The following is a 26,852-nucleotide window of genomic DNA, read 5'->3' on the forward strand; positions in this document are numbered from 1 at the left end:
CAATTGTAGAAGCTGGCGTCTTTCTGAAAGCCAAGACACCAGTAAATAGGACAGGATGTCATTTATCCTGGATCTTACTTGTAAGTGTATAGTTAATGAACACTTGCTGGCCTGCCACGGTTCCTTTTATTGGAGGCGGAGGGAGGCAGTGAGCGGGAGTAAGTTCCCCTGTACTTAGAACCTCTACTTTACTTCTGATCTCCCGCTGCATGTTTTTATATAAGTCATTTTTAATTTACTTATATACGACTTAAAAGCCATACTGTAGTACAGTTCGCTTGAAGCATCCCTTCTGTCTTTGCACACCCTGGACATCTTCCCAGGAGTTCACTTCCCACTTAGGAACTCAATTCGAGGGTCACTTCCTCAGGAAGCCTTTCCTAATTACCGTCCTTTCTCCAGAAACGCTTCTCTTGGGTTGAAATTACACATGTGAGTGGTTATTTGATAAATGCCTCTTTAGTCCCACTGGACTGGACACTTTATTAGTTGAGGACAAGCACTGGATTTAATTTTGCTCATTGTGGAATCCCTAGTGCCCCCAGCAGTGGCTGCCACTAGAGGCATCTAATGAATTTTGTTGAATGAATGAATGAGGATGAATGAGTCAGTGAGTGAATAAAGCAACGTTCTCACAGCCGCACACCTTGGCGTGTAAGTGCCGCCACTCCTCTCTTTACCTGGCTGCTGCCTTCCAACTCTGCTTATGTGTAGTGAACACTCTTACCCTTGTACTGAATAAGAAGAGACATGGAAATTGAGATGGTGCCCTTTTAAATAAACTAGGGCATTCTCTCCTGGGATCATGGGAGGCTCCACTCAGAGTAGTGCACTCATTCCTGACAAGTAGAACCTTTGATCTCAGTTCTGTATTCACTGGGCATTCAAATGCCAAACTGCTGGACCAGGGGGACCAGCAGTGAGTTTGGTAGAAAACCAAACTGGCAACCAGGGGGTCTGTATTCTTATTTCTTCACCCATCATTTTCAGCTCTGTAATCTTGGACATAGCACTGACATCTCTGAACCTTATCTCCTCCAGCCATAAAAGAAAGGTCAGATCAATTCCCCACCCTTCAGGATTGCTGTGAAGGCGATTTGCAAATTGAAAAGAACTCTAAACAGTCAATACATATTATCTCTTAACTCCACCCACTAAATGGTAGTGAGATGGACCAGAAACAAGCCCTCACGCTGAGATCCAGGCTCTTTGCGCAAGTCCTAGACCTGTGCCTTAAGGTGATGACTCTGGTAACATGTCTAAATCTTCCTATGAGATGAGGGAGGAAAGATGTTTAATGTAACTAACACAACAGCAAAATCTGCTTTAGTACTTCCTATGTATAAACACTGTTGTGTGGTGCTCCTCTTTCTATACATGGCCATCATCATATTTTCTTACTCACATTTTCCCAGGATGACATTAGAAATAGACGGTTTCCTAAAAACTACCAACCCTAATAGAAATTCATGGCCACGTGAGTGTACAAGAGAAAGCTTAGGGTCTGGCTAGCCTTCAGGCTAAATCGTGATGTAGGTAAAGCTCATTTGAGAGATGCTCAGCCCCTCGGATCTCTGGCTTCCTTCTCCTTCTGTCCCTACCAGCTCTTCTACACCCTTCTCAAATGTGCGGTGAAGTTTCTAACATCCTATTCCCATCAAGATATAAATGATGTAGGGGAAGTACGTGGCACCCAGGGACTCTGATTCAGTGCATCTTTGACAAGTCCCCTGGGAGGGTTGACTGAAAGGCTGTAAGTGCTTAAAGAGCAGGGAATCTGTCAGTTTGTGCACTGCTAAATCCTTGGCAGCTGGGACAGGACTTGGCTTACAGTGGGTGTTCACTAACGAGTTGCAAAACGAGGGTGCCCAGTCCAGGGAACCACTGCACATCCCTTCCTTTCTTCCTCTCCTCCCTCCCTTGCAACTCTGTAAATTTGTACCTTAGTGTATCAGTTTCTTGGGGCTGCCATAACAAATACCACACACTAGGGGTTCAAGCAACAGAAATGTATCTCTTTACATTTCTCGAGGCTGCAAATCCAAGTTCAAGGCATGGGCAGGGTTGATTTCTTTGGAGGCTTCTCTCCTTGGCTTGTAGACAGCTGTCTCTTTAAAGACCGTTTCTCTAAACAGAGTCACATTCGGAGGTTCTGAGGTTGAAGACTTCAACATCAAACTTTGGGGAGGTGCAGTTCAGTCTGTAACACACAGCAGGCGTGTCAAGACCCACTAGGTTTTACTCATAGGCTTTTCTCACAGGATGGCTGTGGGACTAGTGCCTAGTGAGATACCAGGCTCTTTTGGAGACTGTGAATCATTCCCAGTAGGCAGCCACTTATAAATGAGACTGGTCCTAAATAAACAAGATTTTTTCCCAAGAGTTTTAGCAACTGACTGGACAGCATATATGGTTAAATGTGGCCATAACAAGGATAAAGTGAAATGCCTTTGATCTAGTGACATGGAACACAACTAGGGAAACAACAAGTAATAGTAGAGGGAAAGGGGAGATTTTTGCAGCCACAGGATACTGATAACATACAGAAAATAATTTTCATAAGGTAGACTCATTTGATGGTTCACTTTTTTTGTGGGATTTTTTTTTAAAGGAAAATAAATCCTCAGTAAATTAGAATGTTGCAACCTAATACCACAGTCCAGCTCAGAAATGTTTTCCTTCAGAGTTCATTTGGAAGCATTTCAGACAGACTGTTAGGATTATTACTTTCTGGGATAAAATCATGCATCTTTTTCAAACATTTCTTCCTTAACTTATAACCCTCTCCTTGGTAATGTTTTGCATGTTACAGTAAAACAAAACAAAACAAACAAACAAACAAAACAAAGAAGAAAGGCAGCCTCTGCCTATTTTTAGATGAACACATTTGCCAAACTCAAGGAGACTTATCTAAATGCCTGCTTCCCACAGACATGAGCTGTTTTTCCAGTGCCAAACACTTAAGCCAATTTCAAAACACACTTAGAGTCAACACTGCCATATTTATGTGGCATCTTTATCTGCATCACTACATATTATCTTTAATCCTCTCATTTCTCTTAAAAATCTTCCTTGTATGAAAATGAGCAGATCCTTGGTGGGTCCAGGTAAACAGCTATATTTGATAACCCCCATGTGTCTTTGAAATGCTTGAATCTGTGGGAATGGGCTTAGCAGAGATGGAGCCAGGATGGTGATGAGACATGCTGGAGGAGATTCCATGGGCGTGAGCATCAGCAGTGCCAAGACAGGAACCAGAAGTCTGTGGACGATGCGTGGAGGGAGCTGAGTCATGGAGGTGAGCTAGTGTGATGTCCAGGTCTGGTTAAACCAAGAAGAAAGCCAAAAACTGTCCCATAAAGAGGCAAGAGGAAATACAAACCCTACAGGACCACAACTGACTCAAGAAGCAAAGGACAGTCCTGGATTATAAATCAGAGCAGAGGAAGTGCAGTTACATGACCCCAACCAACTCCATGGAGCTCCTGGCTTTCTCATCTCAAGAACCTTGAAGACTTCACCAGAGGTTTGGCAACCAAGAGTGACTTGTACAGAGTTGTTAGGAAGCCATTGGCAAAGCAAATTGAAATTTAGAATTCCTACATTTTTACCCTCTCTTCAGTAATTTTCCACTTGAAATAGAGCACTGCATTTAAAAGAGGGTTTCAAAGACATTACAGTGATTTCAACAAGAGGCAAGGTACAAGTCAAAATCGACCTGTACACCAATGCTTATAGTGACTTTCCAAAAACTGGAAAACAACTCAAGTGCTCCTTAGCCAGGGATGGATAAGCAAACCATGTTCCATCTACATAGTGGAATACTACTCAGCAATGAAAAAGGAATGAACTGCTGACATACACAAGACGGTATATAAATCTCAAATGCACTAAGCTGAGTGGAAGAAGCCAGATTCAAAAGGCTACATACTGGATGTCTCCACCTCTACAACATTATGGAAGACAGAGTAGAGGATGCAGATGGCTAAGGGTGGGGGTGTGCTTGACTACAGTGTGTGTGGGGGACATTTTGCGATGATGGAATTGTTCTATATCTTGGTTGTGTTGGTGGTTACATGACTGGCTTTATTTATCAAAGCTCTGAGACTAGGATACTTTTTAAGGATGAAATTTACTGTATGTAAAAGGCACCTGAATTTTAAGTTTTTTTTTTGTTTTTTTGTTTTTTTTTTTTTAAGAGAGAAAAAGAAGCCTACGGCTATGGGAAGCACTGGGGCAAAAAAAAGTAACAGCCAGACGGCCTGTGCTTACAACTTGGCCTTGTCACTTATTATGTGTAGCTTCTCTGAACCTCATTTTCCTCATTTTAAATACAGATAATTAAGGTATCTACCTCACGGGATTGTTGTAACAAAGGAATCTGTATGTTTAAAATGTTTAGAAGGTTAGCTTTTGTTTGCTACATCTCTGCACAATCGTTTAGTATATCTTCAGAATAAATTCCTAGAAGTGCAACTTCTGGGTCAAAGATTTGCAAGGTCATATCTACCAACAAAGCACCTTCCAAGAAAACTACCAATTTGTATTCCCTCAAACAGAGCAGATGAATTCTTGATCCTCTTCTCTCTACCCAGCACTGACTAATGCTAAACTTTTCATCTTTTCCAATTTGGAAGGTCAAATATGATATCTCATTGTTTCTTTCTTTTGTAATCCTTTGATGACTAATGAGGTTAAACATCTCTTTATATATTTATTGGCCATAGCTATTTGTTTTTATGTGAATTGCCTATTTATTATCTTTTTAGTAGGCCACAGTTTTATTAATTTGTATGAGTCTGTCATATATTAGGTTAATAATAATAATTAGCATTTATGTTTTAGTAGGTGCCAGACATTCTTGTAAGCATCAAAAATATTCCCATTTGACCAGGGGTCTGTATTATAAACATCTTGCTATTTCTTTGACTTCTCTTTTGAACTTGCTCCAGTTTTTTAAAAAGAAGTATAAATTTTAATATTCCTCTTGATTTCTACATTTGGGGAGTCATGTTTAAGGAGGCCTTCCCTTCTGAGTCATCATCACCGTTTCATACAACTATTAGGTTTGTGTTACCCTGATTCTCATTTATTTGGAAGCTCTGTATGATAGTTCTCATGCTCCAGAATTATTCTGAAACAGTAAATATCTTTCTTTTATAGAATCATTATTTTAAAAATTATTTATTTATATATTTATTTTTATTCTTATTTTTTATTGAAGCGTAGTTGGTTTTCAGTGTTAGTTTCAGGTGTACAGCAAAGTGATTCAGATATATATATATATATACAGTTTCTTTTCCATTATGGCTGATTACAAGAAATTGCATATAGTTCCCTGCGCTATACAGTAGGTCCTTATTGTTTATCTGTTTTACAATAAATGTCTTTTAATTCCAAGATTTGAAAGAAGGTGTTTGATGGCATTTTCAGCAATAGACTTCAGCACTAGTATGTTTCTTAGGAAGGTGAAGGAGTAAGAAGCAAGAAGGAGGAAGGGAGCAGATATGAGGGCTCACAGCTTAAGAAATGCTGGTGCTTGAGTGGCCATGGAGTCATCTTCCCATGAAATGATTTGGCGGATTCTTTCATCTAATACTGTCCCCACTCTTCCTGTTGTCTCCCCCTCCCATCTGCCCCCTTCTAGGAAGTTTCCACTCTCTCTCTTTCCTTTCTACCCCCTGCCTACCTAAGTCCAGATTTCAAGTCCACACTCAAAACAAAGCTGATATTTTCACACCAAACTTCTTCCAACTCTAAAATTTCCTTCAGAGATTAATGAAATCAGACCCCATAGCCCAAGTACCACATTAAAGGCTTGGCTCTTTCCTTCTTCTTCATTTAAAAACAACGATTCTGGAGAAATAAAACACAAAACAGAGGTGTAATGCATCTACTATGACCTCACATTTTTTAGGGTTATTTTTTCTTGCCAACTGATCCTGTGTTCATGCTAATGTCCACTTTTCGTATCCTTAAAAGTACTTAGTTCCATCAAAAGTCAAAAGGAAAATAAACTCTTTCTCAGGCAATATGAGATGATAACAAAGGACTCCAGCAATTTGAGAACAGTTTTTGATGAAGGGGAAAGAACCAATTTTAGTCACCAAATGTTAATTCAAGAAAAAAAAAAATAAAAAAGACTAAATGTCTTTCTATCAAGAAAGGCAAAGTTTTTTGTTTGCTTTTGTTCAGATTCTGCTTTCCAGAGTTTCTATAAGAAACTAAAGTAGACATTAAATAAAGGTATAAGACTTTTTGTCTCAAAGTGAGGGGAAAAGTTCGCAGAGTTATGAATCCAAATATTAGCACCAAAATTTGTCTTCAGATTATCGTTGAAATTCCTGAGCATGACAGCATAACGCAAGATTTAAAAAATATTGTGTGTCTATATGTATATGTGTGTGTGTCTATACATATATAAATTGTATATACATCTACATACATAGAAATGTATGTGTATATGTGTGGGATATATCAGAGCAAATCACATATTTTAGAAGGACAAATTGGTTAGAAACACAAATCCACAGATCAATTCTCCTTCCTCAGAGAAATCTGATAATTTTAAGGTCCCGAGCATAAACGCTTCTGGCCTTTTCCAGCACGCACAATACCAAGGTGGTGTCTCAAAAAGACAAACATTGTTGGTAGATAACTGTTTTCTTGGCCTCTGAATAACTGCGGCCTCACTCTAATGAAAAAAAAAATTGTGGCCTGTTTTGTCAATTATTTTCCTTTTCCAGAGTAGGAAAATTCCCACCCTAAGGCACAGGAATCAACGTTCCCAAAGAAAATGTCTTCCCGCCATGACCGTCAGGAGGGTGTCTGTCAACTTCTCATCTGTGATGACAAGCTAGTCATCGATGCAGATGAATCTGTAGTGTGTGTGTGTGTGTGTGTGTGTGTGTGTGTGTGTGTGTGTGTGTTTCTCTCCCAACTGCTTCATGGGCACATGCCAAAGTTCAGCAGAAGTTAGGTTCATCTGTCTTAATGACTGCTTCATTTCCTTTCCCTCTCTCTTCTTTAGGATATTATCTCGTTATTATTTACCCTGCTGTTTCACAGGTGTTTACAAAGCCCCTGCCCTATCTCAGCCCTATTTCTTCTTTCATTTATTTCAGCCCCTATGATTCCAGAAAGTCTTGGTGATAGACCTCCCTGAAGAAAGATCCCTGCCCTGGAAGAGCTTATAGTCTCAGTTTCTTTGCCGCTTCCAGAGAGTCCATTCTTAAAACTCTTCTGTTAGTTATCAAGTGTCTAATCTCAGTGTATAAACATTTTGCCTTATTTGGAGACAATGACAAAGTGCATGATTCCCTGAACAGGTTTTCTTAATGGAACTTTCCTGTCTGGTGTCCTGTCAGTAGATATGGGTCAGGGCGAGAGCTGCCTGTGTTACACTTGTCTAAATAATGGAGTCCAGGATTACACAGGAAGAACAGAGTTCATGTTTCTTCAAGTCAGGAGCTCATTTCCTCCAACATAGCAAAAGTGTACTGATGTGCTGGAAGAGACAAATGTGACAGAAAAAAATAAGTGTAGAAATAGTTGAAAAAGTTGACATCTTGGTATGATTTTAAAAATTGGTGGACTTAGAAACTTTGGCTTCTGGCTTCAAAGATTTGAAACCTTGGGGGGAAACATTAATTCCATGAACCGTAGATAGCCAAGTTATAGCCCTTTACTTACTGTGTTCCCTGACCTCACAGGCAGAGTTCCTTAGATGACCTTTACTTGGTTTATTAAGCATTAGCACGCACATCTTTTAAAATATGGAGCTTTGGAGTCCAATCCTGAGCTTACTATCTAAATCTGATTCTATATCTATAAAACAAGAGGTTTGTTGTTTTTTTTTTACTTTTTTATTGAAATATAGTTGATTTACAATATTGGGTTTCAGGTGTACAGCAAATGATTCAGTTATACACAATTTTTTCCCAGTTCTTTTCCATTATAGATTATTACAAGGTGTTGAATATAGTTTTCTTTGCTCTACAGTAACTCTTTGTTGTTTATCTACTTTGTATGTATAGTAGTGTGTATCTGTTAATACCAAATTCCTAATTTATTCCTCCCTGTCTCTCTTTCTCATTTGGAAACCATAAGTTTGTTTTCTATGTCTGTGAGTCTATTTGTGTTGCATAAATAAGTTCTTTTGTTTTTTTAAGATTCCACAAGTGAGTGATACCATATAAGATTTGTCTTTCTCTGTCTGACTTCACTCCGTATGATAAGCTCTAGGTCCATCCATGTTGCTGCAAATGGCAATATTTCATTCCTTTCTATGGCCAAGTAATATTACATTATATATGTATATATGCCTTATCTTCTTTATCCATTCATCTGTTGCTGGACACTTAGATTGCTTCTACATAACAAGAGATATTTTGACTCTGAGATTAACCCTAAAGATTTTCAAGTCCATTTTTTAAAAACCAAACATTTTTAACAAGAATTATTATGTCTTAGTTTGAATTCTTTTAGACCAGACATTAAAACAAGGATTAGAAAACAAGCAGTTTGGGAAATAATCCAAAAAAGTTGCTATGGGAGGAGTGGAGAGAGATGTGGAAAGGCAAGGTTATTATCAGGAGGTTGACAGCATGGGCAGCGAGGGCTCCGTCCAGCTCTGTTGAGCTGGGGAAATCTGGGAGACAGGGAAGTACATGACTCAGAGCCACCCTGGGAAAGAAGCTGTGCTAACTGTTGTCCCTGGCTATCTGTCCACTTCCCATCCATCATGGACTGAGGGCAATGACCAGGGGCACTTCCGGCCTGCTCTGGCCCAGCCAAGAGAAGCCCCCAAAAGGAGAATCATAGCTGCTTGCAGCCTCACCCTGTTCCTTTGTTCTGGAAAGGTGAATGCCAGGGGCATGTGGCTACAAATCATCTTCCTGAACAAATTCCATTAAACCAACTTAATTCCTTGATTAGTTTTCCATGCGGCATGGCTGAAGAAGTTCCTCATTCTTTTTTTTTTTTTTCAGTTTCACTTCTGTTCTATTAGAATGAACCAATTACAGTTTTAACTGCTGTAAGTTTTCTCCTGTAGTTATTATTTCTTCTGCCTCTATGTCTAGATTTTACTCTGCAGATTTAGTCATGGTCATTTTGACTTTTGTTTACACCCACCGAGAAAGAATAACCATCATAAATGAGATGAAGAAAAACAGAGTTCTGCCTGTGTATTAGCCAGTCACTGAGATCACTGTCAATATTGCGCCTCAAGTAGTCAAAGATTGCTCTGTTGCCCAGCACTGCTGTAACCCAGCCTCATCTCTTACCTGCTTGTGTGAACTTCAGGGAATTTATAGGGGATCCTCCTTAAGCCTCAAATTTCTCTTCTGTAAAACTGTGCTAACAATGGAGACTTCTTAACCTCTTGTTAGGAATCAAAGTAAATCAGTTAAAAGAATTCCTGGCCCAGAGTAAGTGTTTAACATGTGCTATTTATCATTTTCTTTGTTGTTGTTATTTAATATTATTATACAGTAGTTTCCCCTCACCCTTATCCAGGGGGCATACGTCCCAAGACCCCAAGTGGATATGTGAAAACCACAGAAAGTACTAAAACCTATAGATACCATGTTTCTTCCTATACATAGAGCTGAATTTATAAATGAGGCACAGTAAGAGATTAACAACAATAACTGATAAGAAAACAGAGCAAGTCTAGCCATATACTATAATAGAAGTTATGTGAATATGGTTTCTCTCTCTCAAAATATCTTTGTAATGAGTGTAATGCCTTTTCCATCTCAACTTAAGCATTTATCATGCCCTGTGGCTTTAACTTTTGCAGTTTGAAATGTGACAGCAAAACTAGCAATGGCTTTCTTTGTCCTTCTTTACAATTTCACAGAGATTTGTTTTTACCCTAGATTTTAGCCACCTCAGCACGTGATTTTTCTCTTTCCTTATTAAGTGCAGAATGTTCACCTTTTCGCTTCCAGGAAGCACTTCCTGGCTCCTCTTTGGCATATCTTAATGGCCGGCATCACTCCTCTCACACTTTGGGGCCATTATTAAGTAAAACAAAGGTCACCTGTACCCTGTGACACCAAGATGACTGCATGGGCAGGACATGCTGGACCAAGGGATGAGTCACATCCTAGTCAGGACAGAGCAGGACAGCAGGAGTTTTCATTTCGCTGCTCAGAATGGCGTTCAGTTTAAAACTTATGAGTTGTTTATTTCTAGAACTTTCCACACAATGTTTTTGACTGTGGTTGACCACAGGTAACTGAAACCACAGAAAGCAAAGCTGCAAATAAGGTGGGCGGTGTGTAATGGTATGTCAGTCATTTCATGTGCCACTGATCACTTTGCCCAAATTATACTCACCATCTATAATATTTGTAAAGAACCAATAGCTGTGTCAAGGTGACAGTCAAAATGTCCCACTTCACTGGTAAAATCCTTGCCTTCTAGGGTAGTTGCCGGTAAAGGGGATGATAAAACAGTATGTGTAATGAGCCTGGTACACAGTAGGCACTGAGCACATGCCTTTTCCCATTTGTGTTCCTTAAGCCGTGTGCCTTGAGTCTGAAGTTTAGGATAAATGGTGTTATGATGAGTATCGTACACATTTCTAGAAAGTTGGCCTTCCAAAGTCCAGACGGGTTTGAGATCTATTGACTTATATGTGATATTGAGTTAGAGTGAAATTCCAATATCCTTTTCAAAACTTCTTAAGAAAGGTGTGATTTCCTATTCTTCTTTTTATGACTCTTAATCTGCAGTCAGCATTTCAGGGTGCCCTGTGTGCTATTTGTAACTATGAGTTTAGATCATTTCTATAAAATTCATGCATGTGCTTTGTGTTTTTGTCTTTTTTTAGATTTAATTGTGGGTGCATTTGGAACAGGAAAAGTAGCTGTTTACAGGTATGTGGTTGGTGGTATGCCAATTTCTTTTCTCTTATTGACATATAACATTACATTAGCTTCAGGTATATGACTTAATGATTCAATATTTGTGTGTATTGCAAAATGATCACCACAGTAAGTCGAGTTAACATCTATCACCATACTTAGTTACAAGTTTTTTCCTTGTGATGAGAACTTTGAAGATTTACCCTCTTAGCAACTTTCAAATACACAATACAGTGTTATTAACTATAGTCATCATGCTGTACATTATACCCCCAAAATTATTTATCTTATAATTAGAAGTTTGCACTTTTGACCACCTTCACCCATTTCCCCCATCCCCACCCCTTGTTTCTGGCAATCAGCTATCTGTTCTCTGTATCTATGTGTTCATTTATTGGTTCTGAGTTTTTTCAATTCCACATATAAGTGAGATCATACAATACTAGCCTTTCTCTGACTTTTCTCACTTAGTATAATGCTCTTAAGGTCCTTCTGTGTTGTCACAAATGGCAAGATTTCCTTTTTATGGCTGAATAATATTTCACTGTATATGTATACCATGCTTTCTTTATTCCCCATTGATGGACATGTTCTAATTGTTTCAAATGCATTTCCTTTTTGTTTCTAGTTTTGCCTTAAAGACTATATCCTAACTATTTATCTTGAAGAACATTTAGATGCTCTTTTTAAAGTATGAAAGAGTATTTGCTCTCAGTATTTCTTTCTTTCATCCCTTCCGTCTTTTTATTCTCTTAACTCATGACCAAACTTCCAGCCTCGACTAAAATAATGTTAAATAAAATAAGAAACTTTCCAGAACTTATAAAGTGACACACTTTTTAGATATTACTATATTTAAATTTTTCTCTTTGCTTTGGAAGTGCATTAAAATGTGTCTATAGATAAGGAATGCGGGGTGGGAGACTATTGCTATGTACCCTGGCCACTATCATCAAAGTGGTGGACACTAAGTTCAGAAAGAGAAAAATACCAAGAATGGGGTAGCCTCCCAAAGCAAGTACTGAACAACAACTCAAATGTGACAGATCTGGATTGAAAAACCTTGTCATTCCACACACTTGCCAATTTGTAATTTGGGGCATGTTCCTATAACTTCCTGAGACTCAGATTTTTTTATAATTTTTAAATTTTTTTACGTTTTTTGTTGAGTTATAGTCATTTTACAATACTGTGTCAATTTCCAGTGTAGAGCACAATTTTTCAGTTATACATGAACATACATATATTCATTGTCGCATTCTTTTCTACTACAAGATCTTGTATATATTTCCCTGTGCTATGCAGTATAATCTTGTTTATCTATTCTACATATGCCTGTCAGTATCTACAAATTTCAAACTCCCAGTCTGTCCCTTCCCACCCACCAAGACTCAGACTTTTTATCTGTAAAATGGGCACACTATTTACTTTGTAAGGTTATTTTTGTTAAAAGGATTAAGTGAGAATCTGCATGCAAAGTACTCAGAATAGTAACCGGTAGACAGTTGGTGCTCAAAAATTTTAGATTCTTTTTTCTTCTTAAAAAAAAAAAAGTTTTATAGGAACACAAGATACCAGATCAAGACAAAAGGCAGAGTGCTGACCTGGTTATTCTGGGCATGTATTACTAACCTAGGTCAACTCCCAGAGGAATTCTGAAGTAGGTTTCCTCATGTAGATAAGATTATCTTCATCAGTCCCAAGGCTTATTCAGAGGGCTAGTTTGTACCAGCCACTCTCCACTTCAGGGTATAGAGAATCAGATGACCGAAACTCTCAAAGTACCTCAGGGATGGTGCTGTGATGGTGGTGGCCACACATGAAGACATACCACTCAGGAGTGATGGGGTGAAACTGACTCATGGTCCAGCCACTGTGCTCTGAGTCTTCATTTGCAGCAAGGCCCTACTTCCCATGAGCTGCTCCCAGCTGATTACTGGACACAACAGGGATACAAATCCAGGCCCCTCTGGAGCTCCACTAACAGAAGGCTTTGGCTAAAAGACTCCCCAGTGCCCTGGCTGGAGCTTCTTTCCCAGATCCCCCTTCCTTCCTTTGTTCCTTCACAGAGAACAGACCGACATCACACTCGGACTGCTGGCTCCCAGCCTCTTCTCTCCCTCCCTTTTCCCCCTCATCAGTATTTGCCCTAATAAATGTCTTGCACATCTAATCCTGTCTTCTCACCTGCTTTTCCAAGGACTGGAGCTAACACAATACTGAAAAGAAAATCATGTAAGAGTACAGATAAACAGTGTCAAGGAGTTTAGGAAAATTCCCACTGGGTGCCATTATGGTAACCATGAAATTGTTTAAATCAGTGCCCTTAAAAACATGCTGCCCCAAGGCACAGACCTCCCTCCTGCCAGACGAAAACTTCAGCAACATGGCATCATTTCACGTTGTCATCTGGAGATTTGGCTCCGAGCTCTTCAGTCTTGGAACCAAGCTCTAAAAATTGCCCCATTCTCTTTTCCTATGACTCCCTTTCCTGTCTAGTTATCCTCACCTGGCTGGTTGGAACTGAATTTTCTCTATACGAGTCCCTCTCCTCAAACTTGGCTGCACAAAAGAGTCACCTGGAGGGTTGACTTAACATTGCAGTGCCTGGTCTTGGCCCCCATGGTTCTGCTTTAGTTGCTCTGTATTGGGGCCTGGGCGTGGTTTCTGTTTTCAAGCTGCTGGGGATATTCTGTTGTATGATCAGGGTAGAGAAACATTGCTCTGTGTGAAGCACAGAATGAGTCTGTCAACCCACCCTCATGGGTTTAGCTCAATCTGTAAAGCTTGGCTAGAAAATTATCAATTGAAATTTAAAAGTCACCAGTCAACATGGTGAGAACATTTGCAAAACTCAAGTACTTTACAGGTGCGATGTGAGTGACTGTTAGATGATGTATTTCCTCAGATTCAGATAGGAATACAGACAGACTGGCAGATCCTGGAGCAGTAGTTCATGGCAGTGGCACACAAATATTGTGAGCCACTTGGTGAACAGAGCATATCTGTGAACACGGCTTTGCTTGATGGGCCCAGAGCATCTTTCCTTGTACTCATGAGTTACCAGATGTGTTTTGAGGTAGTTACTTGAGTCTCGAGCCCACCTGTTCACTGTGTGAGGGGAGTTCTTTGCACCAGGGTTGGGAGCGTTGGCATTGGCTTCTAGAAGTGGAGAGGGCTTCTGACTGTTGCTCGTGTGGCTTGTTAAAACCATGTGTCTCCTCCCTGTAGAGCCAGGCCTGTTGTGACAGTGGAAGCCCAGCTCCTCCTGCACCCGGTGATTATCAATCTGGAAAATAAAACCTGCCAGATTCCAGAATTTACAGCATCTGTGGCCTGGTGAGTCACTGCAGTGCTTCCCTCCCTCTCACGTGGATTCAGATCACAGGGGGATCTTGTGAACACGCAGCTTCTGGGTCCATTTTAATCCTGTGGTAGGACCTGAGGCTCTGTACTTCTGAAGAAGCTCTAAGAGGGTGCTGATGCTGCAGGTCTGTGCACCAAACCTGAGCAGCCAGGAGTTAGTCTTTCAGAAGAAAACAAAATGTATCCTTGACATGATGCTGATCTTTTGCTGTGAGCTTATCATGTGAAGGCTGTTTCTCCAATCTGTAGGCTTCAGGGGAAATGAGACACATTTAGAAACACTCAAGAAGATTCCCAACAAAGCCAATCTTGGAGATCTCTGTTAGATTCTTGGCATGCTAAAATAAACAAGAACCAAACTAAAAATATCACAAAATACCTTGATGCTTACATTTGCATATGCTTATGGGCATATGTAATAGCCTTTTTTTTTTTTAATGGTCAAGCTTGGGTTAAATTACTGTTTCCTGCACTGAAAAACAGATGTCAGTTTTGTAACTTCATATGTACAGTTAGACAGAAGGTAAATATTATAAAAATAGAGATTTTTGTGTCCTCAACTATATTTTCATGGCCATGATCTCATCATCAGGAACAGCAGTAGAATTATGGTCCCTTTGCCTGGGCTGTAGGAGAACACGGCTTCTGAGAATGTTCCTTCTGAGTCTTGCCAGCCAACAGAAGGGACTAAGAAATGGAACTTCACTGTATCACAGCTCAAGAAAATGCCACTGTGCTTCTCAGAATGTAGGCTCTCAAGGATCAGAAATCTGTCATAGTGGGTAATGCCTTAGGGTATATCCTCTAAAATAAATACTGGAGTGTTTGAGATTTGACTCCATTTTCTAGAAGAGGTGGTCTAACTCAGACAGTAAGGTTGGTTCCTCAGAATGTCAGAATGCAGAACACACCAGTTGAGATCCACAGAAGTTACTCCTAGTCAGTTTCAGCATGTTGCTAATGGTCTTTGGACAGGAGTTCATCCTGGAGTCAAAGACTTTGAGGGTGGAGGATGAGGGGTGAGGAGGACCCTGAAGAATTCTTTGAAAAACATCCTTTGCTGGGACCTCTCATTTCAGGGAGGTCTGTCTACTTCTTAACCAGCTTCTGAAAGTAGCTGGGAAATGCCTTGAGCACATTTTAAAATGGTTCAAAACCATAAAATATTATAATGAAAACCTGATCTGAGAAAATGTGTGAACGACCCAGCATCTGTCCTTACCCTGGGTGAAATGAACATGAAATGAACAGTGAAGGCTACTTGGGCCGAGTATTAACACTTCAGGATTTCCCACAATAGTCCTGTATTCACATAGTCATAACTGAATGGACTTCTAGACTGAATTCTTTTAAGCATACGTATGTAGTGCACTCTTGTGTAAAATGTTTATGAACGAGATCTTTTTTTTTTTTTATAAGGATTTTTAGGTTTTTGAATTTTTTAAAGAATTTAAGTGTTTTAAACAGATTATGGGATCTGTTAGGTTTCATGGAAAGAATATTGCTTTTTAATATGAAAATTTCTCTTTTCATGAATTCTTTTGTTCTTTCATTAAGTCAGATTACTTAGATAAAATACAATTTGTTATGTGGGCAAACGTATGATATATACCTTTATAATTATTTACTTGATTCTAGTGCATACATTTTCTGCAAGATATTTCATTTTCACATGCAAAAATTTTGAATGGGTGAGTCAGAGTATTAGAAGATGGGAAATTAACCCCAGGTTCTGTCTAGAATGTTTCTCAGATGCTTTAAAAAATTTATTATACAAATGTAGCTCAGTTTTTCCAAAATGATGGAAAGGCATTTGTTGATTTTCTTTTCTGTAATTGTTGTCTGTATTTAATATAACCTTGTATTTTACATCTGAAACCTGAAAACTATGAAGTAAACCTCTAATTGGGAAGTAGTAGTTCTCCACTGATGTAAATTTCTGTGTCTTTCAAACAGCTGTGTAATTTTATCAAGTTTATGCTACTTGCCTTTCTATACTAGAAAGAAAAAATAAAGCCAGCCCATAAATATTAATATAATTGTTATCTAATGAGAAAAAGAAAAACTTTTTAGTAACAAAAATTTTTATAAGTGTAACGGTTGATAGCTATCCATTTTTCAAATGTGAAAAAAGAACTTTTCAGATATGCCTAACCGTATGTAAAATCTGATATTTGTTATCATTGGAAGAGTATTGAATTGGTTATGTTGAAAAATGAATTGCTTTGTCCTTTCAAGTCCTATTTCACATCTGTCTCATTCTTCCTCCTCCATACATGGCTATAAGCACCATTACATCACAGAATTATTATTGCATTGGGTTAGAACTAATGCTAGAGGATTTGTAATGTATTGTCCTGCCTTCTGACAGAAGTATAGACCAACAGTTTTGTTTAGAAATCATATGATGAGGGATCTGGGCTGATTTAATGTTTTATATTTTTTCATTTGTTTCAATTAGACCTATTCATATTGACTATGATCATAAATGCTAGCTTGAAATTTTAATTCTAATTTAATAATAGTTCACAGCTTTCCCTGACAACTCAAGTGGACATTATAATTAAGTGTAGACCCATGAGTGTACCTAATTATCTGTTATATAAAACATATAATGTATATATGTGTGTTTATATACAATATAATATAATATATATAATATAAATGTTTTTTCTAAATTCAGAATGAATATTTCAGTGAGGTTTTCTTTTTAGATCAGAATGGACTGCTTTAAAAGTTATAATTTGGCAACTCTTCTATTAAAGTCATCTATAACCTCAAAAATTTAGGTTGCAGTGCTGTTATCAATAATTTAGTAAGTTGTAGCAGTAATTAAACTTAGATGAAAAGCTTAAAGTCATCCATTTAATGATATTGAGCTAACAGAGAGGAACTAAGAAAGGACAGAATAACACTGACATATAATTCATAAATCAAGAGTAACCCTTTAGTTGATAACATCATTTTCAACCAAATACCCTCTTGCAAAGATGAAATCATGTTCATATTTATAATTTAATTTCTTCTGCAAAAATTTTATCACTTTTAAATTGTGTTAAAATACTGTATGTAAATTATCTTAATCTATCTATATATATATATATTGATAATTTTCTTACAAATGGGAATTTATCTTATAAAAGCTAGTGAGTTTTGTTCATTCAGTGTAATGAATGGAAAAAAGGTCAATGGACAATTTTAACACATAACCAAGTACCTCCAAAAAAGTTGGACACTGAAAAATTTCCAATTTTGAAAGCCAGACTTGCTACAGAATTTAAAGATGTGATTAACTATTTGTCTTTCTTGAATAATTCTAATTGATTGTAGTAGAAGTGGGCTGGAATTTGTGATTTCTCTGGGGAAGTGGTACAAACAATTGTAATAGCAGAAGCATCTCAGGAAACTTTTGGCTTAATGTGGCAAATTATTTACCCTGCAGGGAGATGTTGACTGAGGTCACGGGAGCTAGATGAATCCCAGATGTGACACATCTTCATATTTGACACAGGAAACTGATGCATAATTCAAGCACAACTAGGGGTCATTTACTCCTTTTGGATCCTGCAGAAATATTCAAATCATACTATAGTATTTACTGGTAGAAGACTGCCATTAAATCCCACTTAAGTGTTTTCTTGTATTTTTACTTTCTCAGAAATGTGAAAAAGCCCTATTTTGAATGCTGGCTGTTAGGGCTTGACTGTTCCGTAGGGAGGTGAGCACATCCAAATGCCAGGCTAAGACTGTTGGCCATTCCTCATCCTTCTGTGGGCACAGGGCAGGCCCAAATGCAGGTCATCCTAAAAGCCTCAGCAGGCACCTGCCTGGATTGAGTTTGGGGCATGTTCAAAGCAAACCTATAAAGATCTCTGACATCTATGCTCTTTTTTTTTTTTTTTTTGCTCTTATATACTGCATCATTGTGCCTACCTAGCCTGAGACAGCCACTCTGCATGCCCCACTTTCTTTCTTTTTCCCTTCCATCTTCTAGTGTTTCTGCCTCATGTCATGCCCCACCCGTAGCAAGTAACCATCGATTCCTGTCTCCTTTCAAGCAGAGTGGATTGTGGGTTAGTCCATTGTGATGCTCCATGCCTCTCAGAATTAAATCTAATGTTTTTTTGAATGAAGTGTAGTTGATGTATAATATAAATTACAGCTGTATAGCAGAGTGATTCAGAATTTTTAAAGATTATACTCCATTTATAGTTATTGTAAAATATTTGCTATATTCCTTGTGTTGTATGATATATCCTTGCAGCTTATTTTATATCTTAGTGTGTGCCTCTTAATCCAGATTCTTTAATGTGATTTTCAAAGCCCTGTTACCTACTGATTGACCCTGCCAGCCCTGCTTCCTACAGTTTCCCTGACCTGCACTAAAGCACCAACCACCCCATGGTTTCCTTCAGGTTTCTCCAGTGGAGTCACGTTCTTGCTTACCTGCAGGCTCTGCCACTAGCTGTTCTCCTGCTGTTCTGCCCAATTCCTCACTCCCTGGCACATGGAAGATACTCATACGCCTTTCCTGCATAGAGGCAGAAAGGGATGGATTAAGTAATCCATTGATTAAATCAATCAATCTCTAGGATGTTCAAGTATTTTCTTCCTACATAATAATGTCACCTTTCTTGATTGTATTAGTACTGTGGCCGAATGGTGGGATATGTATATAAAAATATTTTTTGATAAATGTATGTATCAGTCAATAAATACATGCATATTTATTTAGTTTTGTGTGTATGTAATTAGAGAGGTAAGAGGAAAAATAATGCATTTGTTTTACCTGCAGTGAGGTAAAGGGAAATTTCTACTTCAGATTCAAAACTTTATTAACCAATAAATTATTGCTTATTATTTCCCATAGCTTTTCGTTAAGAGCGTGTGCGTCTGTGGCAGGCCAGAGTATTTCAGACTCAATAGGTGAGCAGATTTTCATTTTTACACTCCTATACCATATTAAGAAAAGTTAACAGTAAGCATTTCACTGCATGAACCATCTAAAACTTTTAAAGAGCTCTTTATTAGTGCCAAAGTTTCTATTATGCATATGGAAATTATGTGTAATTAATTAAATCTGTGTAATTATTGCTTGAATAATTGGTATTAATGTTATCTGTAAAAGCAGACATAATTTGGGGGGAAATGACTACTTGTAGTCATTACAAAACAAAATAAGTTGTTTAGCTTGGGGAGTGTTTTATAAAATTTTTGCAGCTCATGTATTGTTTTTGATCCCAACTATGGAAAAAATGTTCCCTGAATAAGCAAGTTGAAAGAGGAATTCCTATCTCTGATAAAGCACTGCATTCACTGAATACTTTTCCCTTCTGGATTATATTTGTTTTATTTCTGTACTTTAGGCCTGACTGTTGAGGTGCAGTTGGATTCCCTGAAACAAAAAGGCGCCATTAAACGCACACTCTTCCTCGATAACCATCAGTCACATCTCGTGTTCCCTCTCGTGATAAAGGGCCAGAAATCTCTCCAGTGCCAGGATTTTATTGTTTACCTTCGAGTAAGTGTTCCAGCATCACCTTTCTGGCCTCTAACATTCAAATCCAAATTCCAGCCATTTTTCTCCAATTAACCATCACTGTCGTTCACATCAACCCACGTCTATTTTCACTTTATAGGAGGAAACTTTAAGGCCACACACTACTCTGTTGAGCCAACCTCATGATGTATTGCTGCTAATTCCTAAGGCTTCTGTGTGTTTTGAACACACTTTTGGTTGTAGTACTAACTCAGGTGGTTTTCGTTTCTAACTGCCTCCCCCCACCCAACCGACCCCGCAAAAAACATAAAAGTTAAACACAATTTATTTGAACTTTTATCCTATGTGAGGATGTTTGACCAGATTTTTATCAATGTCCATTTCTGAGCCAACTCAGGGAAATGGTGAGGCATTTGAAGGCTTTATTAAAAGTAACTCATATTTTTAAAGCAATGTTGGTTTTTTTTTTGCCATAACTCCCCAACATATTGTGAAATAAAACTGTTTGGCACTGTTATTTCATCTTACCACTTGTGAGGTTGTGAAGGCTCTGTTTCATTTGGTCTCCTCTGTGAGGGCAGGCAGTAAGGGAATGCCTGCAGAAAGCAAAGTCTATAAATGCATTCAAGAATAAAAGCTGGTGCCTGCCCCTTGTGTCTCATTATGACTGCAGCCAGCACATAGCTGAAGGGTGATATGCTCGCCCCATGGTTTGAAAGTTCCTGTGTGCCTGGACCTACCTAGATGCTGGTGGTACCCCCTCATTCTTGGGGGAGTTCTGGTTCTTTTTTCTTCAGGAACTTCAAATGTGCTGAAGATGTGTGAAGTTTATGCAAAAAAAAAGACCCCAAAGAGATGATAAGAAGGGGTACGGTACAGCTCAGTGGCAGACAGCTTGCTCAGCATGCAGGTCTTGGCTTCAATCCCCAGTACCTCTGCTAAGAAATAAGTAAATTAAATAAATAAACCTAATTACCTCCGTACCACACAACAACAACAACAACAACAACAACAACAAAAATAAAAAGGAAGAGAATCAAAAGGTCTTCTTCATCTGAGTCAGAGGGGACTCATAAATTCTGCCGACCTTATCAAAATAAAAATTCCAGTTCATGAAGCCTTCAATGACTTTCATTGCGTATGTAATTTTTTTACTTTGTGATGTGACCAATCTGTGTGAGTTGTTGAAGATGTGGAGCACCTGGAGATGACCTCTGGAAGCATGTATTTCAGTGAAGCCACAGCTCTAAGTGAGTTCATCTCTGAGCATACATTCGCTGAGCTGGCTACTCGGCACCACATCCATCAGCAGGTGCCCAAACCCCCTGGGGTGACGATTACTTCATCATTCACCTTCATTGGCCAAAGTCGAATGCTGCCTGCCTTTCACCAACTAATATCTTGCCACCATTTTATGGAGCCTTTCTTAGTTTGTGATTAATTTCCTTAGGATGAAACTGAATTCCGAGATAAGCTATCTCCAATCAACATTAGTTTGAATTACAGTTTGGATGAATCCACATTTAAAGAAGGTCTGGAAGTGAAACCCATATTGAACCACTACAGGGAAAATGTTGTCACCGAGCAGGTAGGTCCTTGACTGTCTTGAATGGTATATTCTCAGTCAGGCCCTGGGCATTGCTCCTGTGACCTTAAGATGAAATCCAGCCCCTTTTTGTTTTCATTTCTGCACACACACACTCGTAACATTTAGGGAATTTTCCGAACATGTTTCCTGAAACACTGCATCATTGTGTTTTCGGAAGTCCTTCTCCTTGTGCAACCAAGATTTAATTTGTTCAAAATGTGGCTATAATGGAAGCAATACAGCCTGCAATCCTCAAAACATTGCCAGAGTAGCATTCTTTACAGACGTTTCAGAATGAGTTGGAATTGGGCGATTAAGCCAACTAACCTATGTGGGGACACCACCACTAAACACAGAGTTTCTAGCTGAGGGGAATCATAGATAGTGAAATGAAAGCTTTGGTTGAACTTGTGGGATCATTCATAATTTTGAAGAATAGGATGTGATTCAGATTTTCCAAGATTCTTCCTGATGCATGTTTGCACAACGCAGGCTCACATCCTGGTAGACTGTGGAGAAGATAATACGTGCATTCCTGACTTGAAGCTGTCAGCTAGACCGTAAGTTTAAATAAATAAACTCGTGCATTTTATCTAATGGAATACAGGTGTTTACTTAAAGCTTCTCTGGAGAAAGTATACTCTTCCAACTATCACAAAAAAAAAAAGTACGCTGTGTGAAACTGTCAAGCTTGGCCACACTTTGGGGTAGCTTGTAGTTTGGGTCAGTTTTTTGTCATTGGTGTCAAATGACACACCCTAAGATTTTACCTAGGCCATTTCATCTTTCAGCAAAAGTGGAGAAAAATGTTTTTGTTCAAAGTTAACTCATCTCTGGGTGGTTATGGTTGTATTTACTTGCTTCAGTTATGTGGGCAAAGGATTCAGGCAGGCTGGGTCCATCTACACCTTCTCTGTACTGGTTTTTGCAGCACCCCATGACTCAAAGGCATCTTGAAAACTGTCAAAATAAAATCAATTTTGATTTACTGAAAATAATTATTTTAATGGCACTCAGTGAAGTGAAGCAAAAGGTGTCACAAAATCAGATAAGAATTGAAGGGCTCCCTGGTTGCTTGGAGTGGGGAGCCTGCAGTCCTGCACTGGTTACCACACTGCATGATGCTACAGAAACGAACAGGACTGAGAGCTAAATCATCCTGTGGTGGAAAAACGCAGATCTGTGCTCCTCCCAACCCACCCCAAGGCCCACCAAGGCACTATCTCACTGTCAGTGTTTGGAATCTTCTTGGTAACCTTGCAAGGAGATGTTTCCAAACATCACAATTTAGCTAGTGTCCAAAGCAACAGCTTTGATTAAGGGTTAAAAGTGGGATAGGCGTTTCCAGATGCTGGTTCAATGTGAAGTTTAGAGTGAACTCAGTTTCCTCAAAATAAATCCTCAGTCAGCTATTTGACATCTTCTATCGGCCTCTTTCTTCCCTCATTTTTCACTTTGCATTACACATGCCTTCCCCTCTTACTTTCTAAATCATCTCTCTCCCTTTTTCCCCCTGCTCATCTTCCTATGGGATGTTTTCAGTGATATGCTGAAGCTGCCTCCTTCTGCCTTGTGAGCCAGTTGTTCAATTTTCAGGAACTTTTGCTGGCAGATTGTTAACTATGCTGGTAGCTTGAAAGTAATCAGAGTAGGGGGATTTATACTCCTGGAATGAGCAAATACTGTACATCGTGGCTTTGCTTTGTTTTTGAGAACTGGTTGTTACTTTATTTTTTAAATTTTTATACAATTTTTAAGGTTACTTTCCATTTACAGGTATTACAAAATATTGACTATATTCCCCGTGTTGTACAATACATCCTTGAGCCTACCTTACACCCAGTAGTTTGTGACCCTCACTCTCCCACTCTTATATTGCCCCTCCCCTCCCTTCCCCATGGGTAACCACTAGTTTGGGCAACTGATTGCTAGACATTTACCAGCACACCCCTGGAAGTTTCCCTGCACTTCCCATCCAGACATAGTTTTCATTCTGCTCACCACCCCCTCATGATGATCTGTCTTCTTTTAGTCCCAATCTTGCATGTCCACGTCTTCCAAGAAGTCCTTAAATCAAATATCCATGCATCCAAAGACCTATAGCACTTAATGATTCTTTTTAAACTACATTTTTAGTGATAAGGACCAGGTCATCATTGGAGACGAAAACCACCTTATGCTCACAATCAATGCGAGAAACGAAGGGGAAGGGGCTTATGAAGCTGAGCTCTTTGTGGTCATTCCAGAAGAGGCCGATTATGTTGGGATTGAACGCAGCAACAAGGTAATGCCTGCAGAGGATCTGAATAAGGGAGGAGCGAAGTACATTTCTGAAAGCGAGCCTACTCTAAGTCGAGCCACCTTAGCTGAGGGTTTCTTCCTCAATAAGAGAAAACAAAATGGCACCTGGTTTTGTTCAGCAGAGCAGCAATGGCCCAGGAAGGGAGATGATCTTAAGCAGTGTTCATATCTTTCTCGGCCACAGTGCAAAGACAAACTGGCCAAAGATTGGGAGTTAAAGCAAGGAAGACAGCTGTCTGAAAGAAGCAGCTCACCAACGTGATCCATCAGCTCTGTTCCCAAGCTGGCTCCCACCCTCCCTCACTGTCTTTTGGCCTTTGTTTTGAGTTCCTTTATGTTTCAAGCAGGTCCCAGGAGACCTGGTTTTCATTACTACTTACGGAGGAAGGTCCGACCAATCCCAGGTGAGCACTGGAAACAGCAGAGACAGGCACTGGTGAGGAAACATGTTTCTTTTTCCTTGGTTCTTGGCCCACCTTTTTGGGACTGGGCCCAAGAAAAAGACAGGTTTTTGTCATTTGCCTGTCCAGCAATGCCACTATATGTTAAACTGACAAATGCTTTTTATCGTCTTTCCTTTCCTTATCAGAATATGAATCATCCCACTCACAATCACCTCAGGTTCTGCTAGAAAACCATCATAAATACATTTCAGGATAACGGAGAGAGTCCTTTGGTTTCAGAGATGTACAAACTCACAGTTAAGGGCAGGGAACAACTTTCACAAGTCATCACGGCACTTCACTTAGAAGTCAGCACAATGAACGTTATTTAAATTCTTGCTTATGGATGTGGTCATTTAACTGAAATTTGCTAAGTGTCTGCTACTCTCCAAAAATCTCATACTCTAGGGATCTTTCCAATTATTAAATAATTTAATAAGAAATAATTCCTCTAAAGAGACGCTAAGAACTGTTGAGATGTTGGTATTTTAAAGGCATCACAAATATGGGGAATGCAGAATCCTCTATTCACATCTCTAGTCTTGTGATTTATGTTTTGGTTGAATTATCTTCTCAGTAAAAAACATAAACCCAGAGGAGCTATAATCAACTACCTTGGACAGGTCCTAACTTCATTGCAAGTTTCTGTTGAAGAGACTTGTGGGAACCTATCACCTATGAATACATGCAAATAACACAGAAACAAACAAAAAATGAGGCTCAAGTCTGTTATTTTTAAAAATGTCCCAGGGCTCCTCTTACATTTTTATTTCAATTCCCTTTATGTCACTCCACCCCTGACTTTGTTTAACAAAGTATCTATTCAAAACATTCTTCTTTTGGCAAAACATCCAGTTTACTGTTCACTTCCTTGCATGGAAAACATAGGAAGCATTTATCATTTCTATCTTTGGCTTTAAACATTGCAACAGACATTATCCATAATCTCAAATGAGTCCTTAACTATTTCTCTGCCATCAGTTGCCCTTGGGCAGAATCTGAACTTGATATGACTTAAGCCACATTCTAATTTCATCTTTGTTTTTCAGCAGTTTGAAGTTTGTGTCCCTTTTTATTTATACATGGTTCAAGTTTTTTTTTTTTTTCTCTCAAGGGGGAAAATATTAGGGATTATCTGATTGTAGGTTTTGTTATTCTTTGTTTGAAAACATTCATTTTTGAAAATGTGGTAGAGCCAAACTTCATACTTCTTTTCAGTGAGCTTTCTTCCAAATTTTTCTAGGAATAAAGGCCTATGTGCTTTATCTTTTTGTTATTATTGTTGTAAAATATATGTACCATAAAATGTACCATTTTAACCCTTTTAAGTGTCCAGTGGCTTTAAGTATAATCAGATTGTTGTGCAGCTATCAATACCATCCATCACCAGATTTTCAACATTGCAGACTGAAACTCTGTACCCATTAAACACCAACATACTATTAACCCCTCTTCCCAGCCTCTAGTACCCAGCGTTCTACTTTCTGTCTCTGAATGTGTCTATTCTAAGGACCTCATATACACCCCACTCCTCTGTCTCAACCCACCTCATACTCAGTGTGTCCAGAACTAGGCTTCATCTTCCCACACTCCTCCTTCTACCCACATCCTATCTCACAGAAGGGTAACCATTTCCATTTTGTTTCTAAGCCTCAGTCAGTCCTGCACCTCTCCAATCCGTATCCTCTCTCCATCTAACTGTCAGGGTCACTGCTTTCACCCAAGCTGGCATGATCTTCTCCCGAGACAACTACAACAGTCTGCTAATTCATCTCCCTGTCTGCCTGCCTCCAGTCCCTTTCCCGCCCGGGAAGCCATCTTTCTAAACTGCAAATCTGACCCAGTCACTCTCTTGCTTAAAACTTAACCTCACTAGCTCCCCATTGTAGGATAAAGTCCAAATCCTTGATATGACCTTAGAGTTCCTTCATTGTATCACCCTGGCTAACTTCTTCATCCTCACCATGAGTCTTGGAGTCTTTCTTTTACCCCACAGCTGAATTCCAGAGGGATGGGATTTCTTTTCAGGTTCTGTAATGCCCGCACATTCTCTCGCCACAGAGAGCTCGCACCTGCTGTCCTTCTGTAACTCTACTCTCGCACACCCTTTATCCAGCTTGCCTCTTTCTGCTCACCCTTCAGGCCTCAGCCTAATAATGATTGGAGACTGCTGATATTTGATGAGCAATTGCTATGAGCTGGGCTCTGCTCTGAGCTCTTGCAAGTATTTAATTTACTTAATCCTCATAATGGAGAAATGGCAAGTCTACCATTATCCCCATTTTATAGATAAAAAGATTCAGAAACATGCCCAAAGTTACGTAGCTATCACATGGCAGAACCAAGGCTGACACTCCAGCTGTTGGGTACAGGCTTGTCTTCTTAACCACTGACCTGCCCTGCCCCCCTTCAGCCTAGATGTCACTTCCTCCGAGATGTCTTCTCTGATTGCTTATATCTATGTGTGTATCCTCTTCCATCACCGTGAATTTCTCCTCTCATGAAAGTTAAGAAACTGTTCGAGTTGTGTGTTTCCATTGCTTGCTACCATTGCTTGGATTACGTATTACAATTGTTATAGTAAGTGGAAATTCAAAGAGGACAAGGGGTCTTTTCTTTCTGGGCCTCGTAAATAGCAGGTACACAGTAAATATTTTCAGTGAATGGATAATACTCTAAGAGTTATAAATGGATGAGAAAAAAGACAGTCTCTGGAATATCTGAGGAAAATAATCTAGAAATATCTAGAAAAACAATCATTGTTTCTCCCACTCAGA

The 26,852-nt window shown here is 39.1% G+C and overlaps 1 protein-coding gene across 1 annotated transcript in view; it reads left to right on the top strand.

Annotated features, from left to right (window-relative positions):
* ITGA8 (integrin subunit alpha 8) overlaps positions 1–26,852 on the top strand; it is a 172,527-nt gene that overhangs the window by 87,849 nt on the left and 57,826 nt on the right. Inside the window, exons 14-20 of the mRNA XM_031444604.2 lie at positions 10,844–10,889; positions 14,109–14,216; positions 19,114–19,169; positions 19,610–19,764; positions 21,194–21,331; positions 21,824–21,891; positions 23,468–23,615. Coding sequence (XP_031300464.2) covers positions 10,844–10,889; positions 14,109–14,216; positions 19,114–19,169; positions 19,610–19,764; positions 21,194–21,331; positions 21,824–21,891; positions 23,468–23,615 — 719 coding nt within the window. The remainder of the gene's footprint in view (positions 1–10,843; positions 10,890–14,108; positions 14,217–19,113; positions 19,170–19,609; positions 19,765–21,193; positions 21,332–21,823; positions 21,892–23,467; positions 23,616–26,852) is intronic.

This window comes from Camelus dromedarius, chromosome 26, assembly GCF_036321535.1.
Source record: "Camelus dromedarius isolate mCamDro1 chromosome 26, mCamDro1.pat, whole genome shotgun sequence".
Classification (NCBI taxonomy): domain Eukaryota; kingdom Metazoa; phylum Chordata; class Mammalia; order Artiodactyla; family Camelidae; genus Camelus; species Camelus dromedarius.